Below are 15,711 nucleotides of genomic sequence, written 5' to 3'. Positions count from 1 at the left end.
TACAGACAAACTGAAACTTGAGTGAGTTCCACAGAATGTTAGGGTTGGAAGGATTTAAAGATCATCTAATCCACTCCCTTTATTTTCACATGTGTGGAAACTGAGGCTTAGCAAAGCCACGTAACTTGACTGAGGCCCATCAGGGGCAGAGTCTGGGCATTCCTCCTCCTGGGTGTGCTTGGCACAGCCATGTGCCACCATGGTCCCAAGCCAGCTTCAGGTATCCACCTCAAACCCCTGAATTCTGGTCTCTAAGGGTGTCAGTCACCTGCTCACGCCCCAGGCGCCACCACCCCACCCCAAGGCTCTGACATCATCTCCCCTTGACCAATGAGTGAAGTCCCAGCCATGAGTGAGGATGTGAATGTCAGCTACCTCCCCCACCCCAGGTCCTGTGGTTGCAAAGATGCTCTAACAGGAAGCGGGTTTGAGGAGCTGCACAGCTTCCTGCCCCCCCCCAGGGCTGAGTGGGGCGAGAAGGGCGAGTGCCACGAGACACAGCTTCTTGCCAGGGTCCTGGCAGCTTCCTCTTCCACAGCCACTTCCGTGTGGCCGGGGCCCCAGAGGCAGGAGCTGCTGCCTGTTGCCCAGGCCACCCTCCACCCCCAGTTCGGAGCCCTGCCCCCTGGGGCCAGGCCAAGCCCATAGGCTGGCTTGGGATCCCATGGGGGACTGGTAGGGCAAAGGTCTTGGGGGACAGAGGTGGCTGGGCCAGACCCCTGGGGCTCCGGCCATGAAGTCTCGGCAGAAAGGAAAGAAGAAGGGCAGCTCGAAGGAGCGGGTGTTTGGGTGCGACCTGCAGGAGCACCTGCAGCACTCAGGCCAGGAGGGTAAGGAGGCCCCTCAGAGCTGCTGCTGGGGGTGGGGAGCAGGGAGCTTTTCCTGCCTGGTCTAGTCCGAGGGGCAGAATCAGCTTCTGGGTGCTCCTGGGAAAGGGGCAGTGGCTTGGGGTCACCACCCCGGAGGCTGATGAACAGGCAAGGCAGGACATGTGGCTTGGTGAAGAAGGCAGGGTAGCTCCCTGTGTAACTGCCTGTGGATGGGGAGGCTGAGGGCATGAGAATGGGGGCAGCGATGGAGCACTGAGGAGAGAGGATGGAGAGACTGGAGACCCAGGAAAGGTAGAAGAAATAGAGGTGAAGGGTGACTACTGGAGGAGAGGGAGGCTGGGGGGACAGGGTCAGGAAATGAGTGGCAAGAGGGGCATGGACAGTCCTTGGGTCTGAGTGAAAGGGGACAGGACAAGGGCTCCGGAGAGTCTGAGGATGGCACTTGGGGGACAGGGATTTCCTGGTTGATGGAGAGGCAGGGACAGGGTTACCGGGGCTCTGGCCCCTCTGCAGCCTTGCTGGGCCACAGGTGAGGATGTGGGTGGGGATAGCCCCCTTTCCCAGTCTCTGTGATTCTCCTGTTCTCCCTGTGCAAAGGAGAAACAAGTTGAAAGCGGAGGGCCAGGGGAGAAGCTGCTGAAATGGGGAACACCCAAAAATTACGAGAGATGGCTTCAGGCTTGGTTTGAAGACGAGGGTGGAGGGTGCATATGAGAGTGAGTGTGGGGGCTGTCTGTGGGGCTCACCCAGCTCCTTCCTGAGTTACCTTGGAGGAGGCTTGGAAACCAGCAGGACCAGGGACAAGACTGGGCTCAGCCTTGCATAGAGTAGCCACTCAACAAATTTCTTGATTTGATTTGACAGTGAATGCAGGTATCCCGGCTGCCCAACACAGCTTGGTTTTGGCACTTCAAGCTCCTCCCAGAGAAGGCACGATTCTACCCCCACCCCAACCCTCCCCACCCCAATCTGTCATTTCCTCTTTGTCCTCTCCTTTGCTCTGGGTTGTGGCGCCTGCCATAGAGGGAGGGTGATGGTGGTTCCCAGCTCATTTCCTGCTCTTAGCCCCGCCCCCAGGTCCCCAGACACCTCCTTCCCCTTTTCTCCTCCCCCAGAGGCCCCCATCCCCAGTGGCCTCTGTTAAGGGAAAGCCCAGGTCCCAAGGAAGAGTGTTAAACATCTGAAGTGGCTTCTCTGTGCCTTTCTCTTCTCTCTGAGCAGAGCCCAGCTGCCAGGGCAGGGCTCACTCCTTTACAAGGAATTCCTCTTGAGAATGATGACTCTTGGCCAAGACCCATTTGATTTAACTGGGGCCGATCTTCTTCTCCCAGTTCTCTGCAAACCCTCAGTTGAGCCTCCTCATCCTGGCCCTGCCCTTCCCTGTGGCCCCCTGCCCACCCCATGTTGAAACATTGAACCCATAGCCAGCCCAGACCCCACTCCTGTAACCCTTCATGGCTCCTGTCTGCATTCCCAGGCATGTTCTCTGGAAGGGATAGACAGCTGGTTGCTGGGTCCTGATCCTGGTGAATCCCAGAGTGGGAGAGAAGCATCTCCTGGCCCTCATCAGATCCTCATGGGAGCCCAAGGGTGGTGTAATCTGGGGCACCAGAGCAGCAATGGCTGCTGTCTCCCCATCCCCCAGCTCCTCCTGGCACAGACAGGTGGAGAGTGGAAGGACAAAGAGAGGCTGGTGATGGTTTCTCTCTTTAATCCAAGATCCAGCAAAAATGAAAGCCCAGGCCAGGGAAGCTCTGTCTTTCTGGTCAATTTATCCTCCCTGATTATCTTGGTTTCCCCCATCCTGTCACCCTTGCTCCATCTCAGTGCCCTCTCCCAGCTCTTTGCCCTAGGCAGGTCTCCTCCTTCCCCAAGTCCTGTTTGTATTGAGTTCTTCCTTTTCCTAATCTTTATCTCTGACATTTTGTTCAGGCTTCTGATTCTCCAGGTCCCCAAGCTTTGAGCCCTCTTCCCTGACCCACTCCCATTTCCTTGATGGCTCCATCCCTTTGACTCCACCACTCCAATCCTGTCTCTTTTCCCTCTGAGCCCATCTCTCTGATCTTTATCTCCTAGACTCCCCTATCTCTCTGACCCTGTTGTCTCTTCCCTCATCTCCTTGACTTATTTCCTCTATGGCTCTGACTCCTTAGGCTCTCAATCCCTTCTTTAAGGACACTTTCTGGAGGTTCAAAATCAACAGAGAAGGACAGGATGGGGAAGATCTGTCTTGGTTGCAGTTCATGTGAAAAGGAACTGGGGTTTAGGTGACAGCTGACTATTTATGAGTCAACTGACTAATGTGGTGGCCAAGAGAGTTGGTATAGCATTAGACACCCAAGAGTAGAGCAGCAAGGAGGACCTGCCCCATCTCTGCATTCAGTGTTGGGAACCTGAGGTCAGGGGACCCTGGCAAATGGGCACAGGTCCTGAAGGGATGGATGGACAACAAAGATGACTAAGGGCCAGGACTAAGGTGAGGCAAGAGGAGTTGACTGGGGTGCAAATTTAAGGAAGCTGTCATTGTCAGGGCTGGGCACTTGCCTAGGTGCCTCTTTCTCAAGGAGACATTCACTCTCAAGGTTGTGCATGTGCACAGTTGCCACTTGTGCAACCCTAAGAGTGAGTGCTTCCTTAAATTTTGCACCCTTGATGCCGTCCTTGTCTCACCCCAGTCCTGTCTCTGGGGTGCAGGAGGGCAAAGGATGTGGACACCAGGTCATATGAGGAGGGTTTTAAATAGTGGTTGGTAGATTTATTGATTACTTCCTTCATTCTATATTTCTATCTTACTTAATTCCACAAAGAGCTTGGGATGGATGACTTCCAAAACCCAAAACTCTACAAAAAGATAGAATAAATGACTGAAGGAATTGTGGTGAAGGGAAAGCAATCAGTACCCGGAAATGCATATCAGGGGGTTCTCTGTGGTTCCTAGATGTGGGCTCTGAGCTTCCTACTGATTAAAGTAAAGAAGTAAACACAATTAGGCAGAAGACTTATAAAGCCCAGAGGGAAAAAAAAAGATGGCCTAGGAGAAACATAGCTTTTTCTGACACTGACACATGATGGGGATTTCTCTGGTGAGTCCCAGTTAATAGGATTCAATGTTTTGTCTTAGGCAATATTGTCTATTAAATCTCCAAGGGATGTCACCAATCCTCATAATTGATTGGTTAATTCATTGAGTCATTTAATAAACATTTATTGGGCACCTGCTCTGTTTCAACACTGTGCTAGATGCTGGGGAGGATGTTACTATGTCAGAAGGTATAGGTACAAAAGAAATTAATCATAACAAAATGTAATAAGTACTATAACAGATATAAACAAAGGACTGTGGGAACCATAAGACAGATATAAGCAAAGAGTTCAGAATTGGAGGTGATATTTGAGGTGTGTTTTGAGGAATGCATAGGAGTTTACCAAGCAGAGACAGAGGGAGGGGCATTTCCAGGCAAGGGAATAACATGAGTGATGGTATCAAGGCTTGTTCTTGTAGCACAGTGCTGGATCACAGGATTTGTCAGGGGATTGGCTGGAGCTGAGGCTGGAACGGCAGCTGGACTAGATTTGTGAAGGGTCTTATATACCACACTGAAGAGATTATATTTTATTCTGTATCTGTAAGGTAAGAAATGAAGATCGGAGTGGAGTGGGTGTATATGTAATAAAGGATTGAAAGCAGGGAAGTGCTTAGAAATAACTATGTGGCCTTGTGGAGCTGGGTTTCCACACATGGTTTTTGAGAGTTTCCCACATCTGAGACATCATGTCAGATAATATGAGGAATATCAAAATGGGTCACACTTTGATCTTGTCCTTAAGGAGCTTACAGGCGAGTCATAAGGGGCGGGGTCTGGGGTTGGGAGACGTAGGACAGCTTTTTGCACTCTTGGATTTGAATCCTGGACCTAGCTGGGTGACATTAGGCACTTGTTACTTCTTTGATCCTCAGTCTTCTTGCCTGTAAAATGGGGACTAGAATACCTAATGCACAGTGCTTGGCACATAGGTGTTTCTCTCCTGAAGTGACCTGTTTGAAGGCCTGCCACAATTTTGTGTACCTTCCTATGACAGATCTAATATCCATACACTTGCTTAGTAGCCCGGTTCCATTTTGGTTGGGACAACTAATGTTCCTTTATCTTACATGAAGTAGTATGTAAACTCACTTTTAAGACCAGTCCTTTCCCCTGAGCCCCCTTCTAACCAGACTGCTGCCCCTTTAAAAATCCTGGAGCCTCTCCTGATGTCCTAGAGGTTAAAGTTCAGTGTGCTCTGCTTTGTTGGCCCTTCTATGGTGGCGGCTCACATAGAAGAACTAGAAGGACTCACAACTGAAATATACAACTATGTACTGGGGCTTTGGGGATGGAGGAAAAAAAGAGACAGAGGAAGATTGGCAACAGATGTTAGCTCAGGGTGAATCCTTCCTAGGGAAAAAAAAAAATCTGGAGTAGCAACTAATAATTACAGAGAGCAAATCTCAGTTCAACAAAAGCAGAACTTTCTAACAGGAGTGGACAGTCTGGGGAGGCAGCGAGCTCCTCCTCCCTGGGAACATTTATGCAGAGGCTTCAGATCTAATGGGCAGAGATATTGTAGAGGGGTTGGCAGGCTGGAGCTGACGTCCTGTAAGGATCTTTCTGACAAGTTTTTATTCTATGAGCTTTGTCCTCAATCTCCCCAAACCTCCTTCCCTGATGCTTCCATTTCTCAGACCCCCTGCAGTCTCTGACCTCCTAGACCTTATGATTTCTCTTTCTCTGCCCCATCTGTGTCCCCAGTGCCCCAGGTGCTAAGGAGCTGCGCAGAGTTTGTGGAGGAATATGGAGTGGTGGACGGGATCTACCGCCTCTCAGGGGTCTCCTCCAACATCCAGAAGCTTCGGTGAGTCAGGCAGTGCGGGGAAGGCTCTACGGCCAGGTGGCCAGGGAGCCAGGGGGGTGAGGGGACATGGGGAGAAGGAAACATAGATGCTAAGTACTAAGGGAGGAGCTCTAGAGTCTCCTCAGGCAAGACTGCGACCATGCACCCCACTCCCCCAGGCTAGGGCATGCGCACTGACACACACACAGACACACACACAGACACACACACACAGACACACACACCCCTCTATTCCTACGTACACCACTCTCACATATACCCACTCAGCTTTTAAAAAATTTAGATATAATTCACATACCATACAATTCACCACTTAAAAATGTACAATTCAATGGTTTTTACTGTATTCACGAGGTGGTGCACCCATCACTATTATCTAATTCTCTGTGTCTATTCTGAACATTTCACACAAATGGACTCATCTAATTGTAACCTTTTGTGCCTGGCTTTTTTCACTTAGTGTTTTTTTCAAGGTTGCTGCACCGTTGTTGTATGTATCGGTTGTTGTATGTACCAGTACTTCATTTCTTTTTATGCCTGAATAATATTTCATTGTGTCTATACCACGTTTTTTTTTATCCATTCATCAGTTGATGGCTATTTGAGTTGTTTCCACCTTTTGGCTACTATGAATAATGTTGCTGTAAACATTCATATACAAGTATTTGTGTGGACACATGGTTTCAATTCTCTTGAGTCTATACCTAGGAGTGGAATTGCTGGGTCATATGGTAACTCTGTGTTGAACTTTTTAAGGAACTGCCGGACTGTTTTCCACAGCAGTTGTATCATTTTACATTCTCATCAGCAATGTATGATCGTTTCAATTTCTTCACATCCCTGCCAACACTTGTAAGTGTGTGTTTTTTTAATTATAGTCATCCTAGTAGGTATGAAGTGATATCTCCTCTATATCTGCATTTCCCTGACAACTAATAACATTGAACATCTTTTGGTGTGCTTATTGGCCATTTGTATATCTTCTTTGGAGAAGAGCTGTTCAAATTCTGTCTTTTTTTTTTTTTTTTTTAAGATTGGCACCTGGGCTAACAACTGTTGCCAATCATTTTTTTTTCCTGCTTTATCTCCCCAACCCGCCCCTGTACACAGTTGTATATCTTAGTGGCAGGTCCTTCTAGTTGTGGGATGTGGGACGCCGCCTCAACGTGGCCTGACGAGCGGTGCCATGTCCGCACCCAGGATCCAAACCCTGGGCCGCCGCAGCGGAGCACGCAAACTTAATCACTTGGCCACGGAGCCGGCCCCATCTTTGCCTATTTTTTAAGTGGGTTGTCTTTTTTGCGTTATGAGTTCTTCGTATATTCTGCATATTAGACCCTTATTAGATCTATGATTTGCAACTATTTTCTCCCATTCTGTGGGTTGTCTTCACTTTCTTGATAGTATCCTTTGACACACACAAGTTTTTAATGTTGCTTTTCAGTTTGTCTACGTTTTCTTTGTTTGTTTGTGCTTTTGATGTCATATCTAAGAAACTGTTGTCTAATCCAAGATCATGAAGATTTACACTTACGTTTCCTTCTAAGAATTACACTCATCCATCTTTACACATACCCAGAAACAAACACACATTTAGGCTCATCTCCCCCACTTCTACTGACCCCTACATTGCTTCTCACATCTGCAGCTACATCTCTGATATGTATCCCTGTTCATGCACAGGTCCACTTACCCATCCTCACATCCACTCTACACACCAACATATACAACGTCTTAGACTTGCTGCCTTGTGTATATACATGCCCCAACGTTCTCCTTCAAAGTCCCACACACACTGACCTTAGACCCTGCCTGGAGCCCATCTCTACAGCTCCCACCTCTCCCCACATTTCCTCTGACCCCCACCACTCCTGACCACTCTGCACCTCCCCAGGCAGGAGTTTGAGGCAGAGCGGAAGCCAGACCTGCGGCGAGATGTTTACCTCCAGGACATTCACTGCGTCTCTTCCTTGTGCAAGGCCTATTTCCGAGAACTGCCAGATCCCCTGCTCACTTACCGGCTCTATGACAAGTTTGCTGTGAGTTGAGAGGCAGTGGTGTGGAAAAGAAGGCTGAGGGGGTGGCTGCTGTGGTTGGGACATCCCGAGTGTGTCTAATGCCAGACAGAGTCCTCGAGATCCTGAATGACAGAGACCACATGGAAATGAAAAGACCCCCCTCCCCAAATCTCCTACCTCTCCCCTCCCCTGTCCCTCTTCTTCATTCTCCCTCCTTTCCCTAAGGTCTGTGGATCACACACAGCATGGGGTGAGACAGGGAGAGTAGAGGCCAGGTGGTCAGAGCTGGAAGGCCCTTGGAAGTCACCTAGACCAGAGCTTCTCTATAGTTAAGAGAATTAAAATCCTTTTCAGAAATCAAAACTTCTCCAAGCATGTCCCTCCATGAGCTGTGATTGTACATTGAACATCTTTTGAGTAAGAAAACACATGACAAAAATACTATCCTGAACTGAGTAACACTTTTTTTTTTTTGAGGAAGATTAGCCCTGAGCTAACTACTGCCAATCCTCCTCTTTTTGCTGAGGAAGACTGGCCCTGAGCTGACATCCATGCCCATCTTCCTCTACTTTATACTTGGGACGCCTGCCACAGCATGGCCTGTCAAGCGGTGCCATGTCCGCAACCGGGATCCGAACCGGTGAACCCCGGGCCGCCGAAGTGGAACGTGTGCACTTAACCGCTGTGCCACCAGGCTGGCCCCTGAGTAACACTTTTTAAATAAGCTACATTTTATTGAGCACAACAGCATTTAGAGATCCTGAGCAGCAGCGGCATGCCATTCAGCCCACATAAGCTACATTGGATGGGTGTAGGCCTTCCTGAACCTTTGGAATAACTCCACGGCCCCTGAGGCATCCATAGGGTAGGGCCACTGATGTATTCCAGTACCAGAGGGTTACCAATGAGGATGCTAAGGCAGAGAGTTGCTCAAGGTCACAAAACTATCAACTGGTATAGCCAAGATTCAGCTGTAGGTCTTGTGGGCCCCAAGTTCTGAGCCCTCTCTGTCAGCGTGCTTTGGAAGACCTGGGGTTGTGGAGGTGTGGGGTACTGCACAGATTGTTCCTGAGAGTTTGGCTCAGAGCTCTGGGGAGCAAGCAGGGGCAGTGCTGGGTCACTGACTCCTGCTTCTTGAACTCTTCCCGCTAATCAGGAGGCTGTGGCAGTGCAATTGGAGCCAGAGCGCTTGGTCAAGATCCTAGAGGTGCTTCGAGAACTCCCTGTCCCAAACTACAGGTGTGTGGGGCTCCTTCCCACCCAGAGCCCTGACTCCTCACACAGCCCAGGCTCTCTCTCTACCTGGGGCCTTGACTTGTCCCCTCTATTCCAGCTCCCAGGCCCTAGCCCTACTCCTGCCCTGGGTGTTCCCTGTGTGACCCCTGCCCCATGACACCTCCTTTCTGCAGGACCCTGGAGTTCCTCATGAGGCACTTGGTGCACATGGCCTCATTCAGTGCCCAGACCAACATGCACGCCCGCAACCTGGCCATCGTGTGGGCCCCCAACCTGCTGAGGTAGGTGTGTGCGTGAGCAGTGTGGGGATTCTATCAGAGACTAGCCACTGGGAGGCTACCCCAGGATGGGGTATGGCTGTGTGAGTGCAATGGAGAGGGGCATGGGGTCTCACGGAGCCCAGTGAGAAAGAGGAAGTGTTATGGTCACATTGGCTGGGATGGGGCTCACTCACTTGAGCGCCTTCTCTGAGTTTGAGTAAAGACCCTAAGGGCAGGGCCTTTATGTTTTCTTACATTGTATATGAGCTCAGGGACTGGAACAGGACAGGTCCTTGTTAAATGTTTCTTGAGCAAATGTCTTGCAGTCTATTGGAGAACTGGCCTGCATATTACTTCCTGTGGTGCAAGGTAGACTATGAGAAGTCCTGATATTCATTATAAACAAGGCACCCTGGTGTGCAATGGAAGTAGAGCTTAATCCTGAGGAGGGTTAAGTCCTGGAGGCTTCCTGGAGGAAGTGGCATTTGAGACTTGAATCATGCATATGGTTTAAGAGGTGGAGGTGGAGTTAAGGACATGCAGGGGAAAGGGTATAAGGTATTTTTAGGGAGAATTCAGATGGGGAAGTATGGTGGGTCTGGGGGTAGAATAACTCCACATCTCCACAGGTCTAAGGACATAGAGGCCTCAGGCTTCAATGGGACAGCAGCCTTCATGGAGGTGCGTGTGCAGTCCATCGTTGTCGAGTTCATCCTCACACATGTGGAGCAGCTCTTTGGGGGTGCTGCCCTCTCTGGTCAGTATCCTTCCCACCCACCACATCACCACTCTCTGGGGAGTCATATCAGAGTTATAGGGGGCCTCAAAGATCATCTAGTTCAGTCTCCCCATTCTGTAAATGAGAAAACTGAGTCTCATAGAGAGATGTTGCTTCTGGTCATATGGAGAAGACCCTGGAGAGACAATGTCGCAGTCAGAACTTGAGCGGGCCTCTTCTGCTCTCAGTCCAGGGCATAGCTTGACCTCTGAATCACCGTCCTGGCTCTCAAGGCTAGCGACTGATCATTCCCACCCCCAGCCCACCAGGCTAATGTCCTGGGAGCTCCCGGCCCTCTTTGTCCTTCAGGACCCTCCTCTGAGGAGCTAGACATGGATCTCCAGGGGTCTGGGATTATATCCCTAACAGGGTAGTTGGTGAGTGGGAGGGTACAATGAGGAGCCGGGTACCTGAGGGCCCTCTGTCATCTCTGTTCCTGGCTGGTCAATTCTTCTTCTTTTCCTAGGTGGTGAGGTGGAGAGTGTATGGCGATCAATTCCAGGGGCCCGGGCATCAGGCAGCCCCGATGACCTAATGCCCAGGTCCCTGCCCTACAACCTGCCTAGCAGCCTGCAGGCTGGAGATGGCCCCCCACAGATACGGCCCTACCACACTATCATTGAGATTGGAGAGCACAAGTAAGGCCTCCTTCCTGGGCCCTCTTCCCCTGCGCTGACCCCCCGGCCCCAACCCCAGTGATTTCTCCATTTCCTCCAGGAGGAAGGGGTCTTTGAAGGTCAGGAAGTGGAGATCTATCTTCAACCTGGGTCGCTCTGGCCATGAGACTAAGCGTAAAGTTCTGCGGGGGGCTGAAGATAGGGGTAAGTCTGGGGAGATGGATGGGGGGGAGCTCTGCCAAGGGCGTGTCAGGCCCTGGCTCTATGCACATCCCTCTCTTGCAGAGGACAAATCTGATAAGGGGACTCTGCGGCCAGCCAAGAGCATGGACTCCCTGAGTGCTGCAGCTGGGGCCTGTGATGGTGAGTATAGGTGTGCACTCCTGTGTGTGTGTGTGTGGGGGGGGGGAGGTGTGGGTGCGCCCGCGCGCGCGCATGCTGCGTGACAAACAGCATGGACCTGTGAGCACCTGTGTGGAAACATGTTTGTGAATGGGTCTGTGAGGAACCAACAGTATTATAGAGGAGACCACTGTGTGTGCATTTCTGTGTGTGTGTCTGTACATGTGGCCAAGTGTGCTCACTAATTTCAAAAATATGTAATGAGTGCCTATTATACACCAGCCACAGTGCAGGATGCTGGGTTTACAGTGGTGAGCTTATTGTTTAATCTATGGGTGTGTTCATGAGTGTACATAGAGGGAAAAGGTGGTGTGTGTGTGGTGGCAGTGATGGCCAGTGACTGTGTCTGCAGGGAGGGAAGGGGGTTTCTAGGTACGTGCAGGTGCAATGGTCTTTGACTTATTGGCTATGGAGAGTGTGCAGCAGTGGCCAAGGGAAGCTGGGCCTGGTGCCTTCCAAGCCATCCTGCCTCTCATGCTTGAGGAAGCAGGGGTCACTCTCCAAAGCCTTCCTGAAGTATCCAGGCCCCTTGCAGCTGAGGCTATTGCCTACCTCTCGTTCCTCCACAGAGCCAGAGGGGCTGGTAGGACCCAGTAGCCCTCGGCCAAACCCACTGCTGCAAGAGAGCTTGGAGAATTATTCTGTGGAGGCGGCAGAGGGTGAACAGGAGCCTGAGGGAGAGGCACTGGGTGGCACAAACTCTGAGCCAGGCACACCACGAGCTGGGCGGTCAGCGATCCGTGTTGGGGCCAGCAGCCGTGCAGAGCGCTGTGCTGGCGTCCACATCTCAGATCCCTACAATGTCAACCTCCCACTACACATCACCTCTATCCTCAACGTGCCCCCAAACATCATCTCTAACGTCGCCTTGGCCAGACTCACTCGTGGCCTTGAGTGCCCGGCCCTACAGCCTCGGACAAGCCCTGCCTTTGGCCCTGGCCCTGGCCCTGGCCTTGGCCCCGGTCCCCCAGGTGAGCCTCAGCCCTTGGGCTTTGGGTGGTTACCTTCAACAGCCTCCCTGGATTCGAGGTTGGGGGAATCCAGTAATATTATCAGATTGTGTGAGATTCATGGAAAGAAGATTTCTGGCAGCCTTCAGATCACTGATATAACCAAGAATGGGGGCCTGTGTCAGATATATATAGCAGGGATTACTAAGTACAAGGTGGGAATATATAATAGATGATGGTAACAATAATAGTAACATTAATACTAATAGCTAACAATTATCGAGGGCTAAGTATGAGCCAAGTGTTGTGTTAGGGACTTTGCAGGCGTTAGCTTATTTCATTTTCTCGTAATCTCATGACACAGGTATGGTTGTCATCCTTATGTTACAGCAGTGGAAACTGAGACTTAGGTTAAGCAATTTGCTATTAATTTAGGTAGGAGGTGATAGAGCTGGGATCTGATCTTTTCTCTGACTCCAGTTCCTGAAGTGTCGCTGACGAGAAGTACTGAGGCAGCACAGGCTAGTGGTAAGGACATGGGCTACAGGGTTAAGTAGACTTGGGTTGAAATTTTGGCTGTGCTGCTTAGTTTTTGTGACCTTAGACAAATCTCTCTGAGTCTCAGTTTTCTCAAACGTAACATGGGGATAAACACCCTATATTATAGGGTTGTTTTGTGGGAAAAGTAAGATATTGCACTGTAAAATATATAGCACTGTGCTTGGCACCTGGTGGGAGCTCGATCAAGGCAGCTATAAGCCAATAGTTAGGGATATTGGTCTGAGAGGATCAGCCACATGGAATATCTTTTCTGGGATTGTTGTGTCCATACTGCAGCAATGCTAGGAAGACCCAGACTGGGAAGAGTCAGGGCTGGTCTTGACCTTTGTATTCCTGGGACTACCTCTCTCCCAACAGATGAGAAGTTGGAGGCAAGTCCAGCCCCAGGTCCCCTGACTGACTCAGGCCCAGCGGATGTGGCCCCTGCCCTGGAGGACTGCCTGTCCCAGGAGGTGCAGGATTCCTTCTCCTTCCTAGAGGACTCAAGCAGCTCAGAACCTGAGTGGGTGGGGGCGGAGGATGGGGAGGTGGCCAAGGCAGGAGCAGCAGGAGCAGCCTTCTCCCCTGGGGAGGACGACCCTGGGATGGGCTACATGGAGGAGCTCCTGGGAGATGGGCATCAGGTAAGGAGTGGCTGTGCTGGGTTTGGGGGTGGTAAGGAATCCAGAGGGTGGACAGGGCCACCTAGTCCTGAGCCATAATGCTGTGCCTACAGGTGGAGGAGTTCTCTGTGGAGCCACCCCTGGATGACCTGTCTCTGGATGAGGCGCAGTTTGTCCTAGCTCCCAGCTGCTGTTCCCTGGACTCTGCTGACCCCAGGCCTGAAGCAGAGGACGAAAGTGGGGAGGAAGTCTTCCTGAGTGCCTACGATGACCTAAGTCCCATTCTGGGGCCCAAATCCCCAAGCTGGGAGGGTCCAGGCAGTCTGGAAGAAGAGGCAGCAAGGTGTGGAAATCAGGAGGCTCCAGGACAGACTGAGGGAGAGCAGGCATGCTGGGAAATTGGAGAGGACAAGGAAGCTGAGCCTGGAAGCAGATGGGACATCAGGGAGGAGGCTGAGGGGAGTCCAGAGAGTGAGGTAGAGGCTGGAGAGGCTGATGAGAAAGAAGGGGAGGTTGAGGGAAACCAAGAGATGATGGTCTGTTTGAGAAAAGATAGTGGGGAAGAGACAGAGGCCAAGGGAGAGGAGTCCATGGGTCCACAGCAGGATGAGTGTATGGAAGAAGCTAAGGTTATGGAGGAAGGAGGAGGAGAGCAGGGAAAAGACAAGGAGAAGAAAAGAAAGACTGAGAGAGAGGAAGAGGCTAAGGAAGGAGAGGAAGCCCAGGTAGAACCTGGAAGGGACCCAGAGCACAGGGCCCAGGAAAACCAAGTTGCTGAGGAGAGCTGGGAAGTTGTACACAAACAAGAGGCTGAGGAAGGCAGAGAGGATGAGGTCAAAGGACAGAGCAAGGATGGGGACCAAGAGGCAAGAGAAGAACAAGGAGATGGTGAAGATAGCAGAAGCCCAGAAGCAGCAGCTGAAGGAAGAGTAGGGGAGGTGAGCAAGGAACGAGAGAGTGGGGATGGAGAGGCTGAGGGAGACCAGGGGGCTGGAGGTGACCATTTAGAAGAGGGCTCCCTCCCTGAAGGGTCACATGTAGAGTCCCTGGAGGTTGACAGTGACAAAGAGGGCAATGCTCACTCCTCTGAGACAGAACAGGCAGTCCCACAGCCGCCCCGGCCAGAGGAGATGGAGCCTGAGGGGCAGCCCAGTCCAGAGGGCTGCAATCTGTGCCCCTGTCCATTTGGCTCAGCTGGCAGTGTGGGCATGCGCCTGGCTTCCACCTTGGTTCAGGTCCAACAGGTCCGCTCTGTGCCTGTGGTGCCCCCCAAACCACAGTTTGCCAAGATGCCCAGTGCAATGTGTGGCAAGATCCATGTGGCACCTGCAAACCCATGCCCGAGGCCTGGTCGGCTTGATGGGACTCCTGGGGAAAGGGCTTGGGGGTCCCGAGCCTCCCGCTCCTCTTGGAGGAATGGGGGCAGTCTTTCCTTTGATGCTGCTGTGGCCATGGCCCGGGACCGCCAGAAGACTGAGGCTCAGGGTGTTCGGCGGACGCTGACCTGTACTGGGGGTGTGGATTACAGCCTCATCCCCAGAACCACCCCCTGTAGCATGATCCCTGCTCATTCTTTCCGACCCTTTAGCTGCTTGGAGCTCCAATCTGAAGGCACAGAAGGGTCTGGATCCCGGAGTCGGCTTAGTTTGCCCCCCAGAGAACCCCAGCCCCCTGACCCTCTTATGCCCCCCCAGCGCCGATCATATGCATTTGAAACACAGGCTAACCCTGAGAAAGGTGAAGGACTGTGATTAGGACCAGAGAGCACTGGGCAAAAGGGACAGTAAGTTGTCTTGAATCTCCGGGATCCCTGACTAGCAGTCTCTTCTGCAGCCTGAGCAGCTGTAGTGCCCAACTCTATAGGCTTTGGCCCTCTGGCACTGCCTTGGTTGGTTTACCTGAGTTTGTCTCAGACACAAAGAACTTATCCCTTAGGAGATTCCCAAGAAAGTCAACAAGATCCTGTTCCCAGAGAGCAAGGTCATTGGTCAAGGGGAACAAAGAGTAGGCAGAAAACTTAGAGGTTTCTCAAAGTGAAGAAAGAGGGGGAACTCCAGCCAAGTTCCTGCCCTCCTCTGAGGCTGTGAACTTCTCTTCATGGAAGCCCAGGGTGGAGGTGGGGAGGACAGGGCCAGGTCAAAGCCTTTCACACAAACACTTCTAGAGCTGCCCATCCCTGTTCTGCTCTTGGGCTCTTGGATACCTCCTGACCCTTTTAGCTCCAGCTTAGGAGGAACATGTCCAGGAAGCTCTTTGAAGGCCTCAACGTTTGTTGGAGGGACTGCCCCCCTTTCTAGCTCCTCCACCCTCTGCCTCCAGTCATCTTAGGGAAGAGAGGTCCTGTCCAGATCTCTCTGGCCTCTCCTTTTTCCTTTGGAATAACTTCCTCTTATTTCAGGGAAGGGAAATGGTGTCACTCAGGCTCTGGGACTGCTTCTCCAGATAGTCTGGGGCCACAGGTCCCATTCTAATAAGGGGTGATGTCTCAGAATAAAATTGTATTTTTACATGTAAATAGTGTGAAGTCTCATTATTCTTTTAAAGTCCCAGGTGATAGGTATCAT

At 51.3% G+C, this 15,711-nt stretch overlaps 1 protein-coding gene across 4 annotated transcripts; it reads left to right on the top strand.

The window, feature by feature from the left end:
• Positions 1-394: 394 nt before the first annotated feature.
• ARHGAP30 (Rho GTPase activating protein 30) lies at positions 395-15,662 on the top strand. Of its 4 annotated transcripts, none has more exons than XM_008533844.2 (12): positions 395-830; positions 5,621-5,723; positions 7,618-7,762; positions 8,898-8,980; positions 9,151-9,258; positions 9,867-9,994; positions 10,482-10,653; positions 10,733-10,836; positions 10,918-10,995; positions 11,604-12,005; positions 12,903-13,168; positions 13,261-15,662. In XM_008533844.2, the coding sequence occupies exons 1-12, from the start codon at positions 734-736 to the stop codon at positions 14,896-14,898; spliced, it is 3,324 nt and encodes a 1,107-aa protein (XP_008532066.1). In that variant the 5' UTR covers positions 395-733; the 3' UTR covers positions 14,899-15,662. The 4 variants fall into 4 exon arrangements, with proteins under 4 accessions (XP_008532066.1, XP_070464411.1, XP_070464410.1 ...); XM_070608310.1 differs by having other exon boundaries at positions 442-830; positions 7,622-7,762; XM_070608309.1 differs by having other exon boundaries at positions 459-830; positions 12,903-12,997.
• Positions 15,663-15,711: the final 49 nt, after the last annotated feature.

This window comes from Equus przewalskii, unplaced genomic scaffold (genome assembly GCF_037783145.1).
Source record: "Equus przewalskii isolate Varuska unplaced genomic scaffold, EquPr2 ChrUn-6, whole genome shotgun sequence".
NCBI classification, from domain to species: domain Eukaryota; kingdom Metazoa; phylum Chordata; class Mammalia; order Perissodactyla; family Equidae; genus Equus; species Equus przewalskii.
This window is presented reverse-complemented; position numbering and strand designations above follow the sequence as displayed.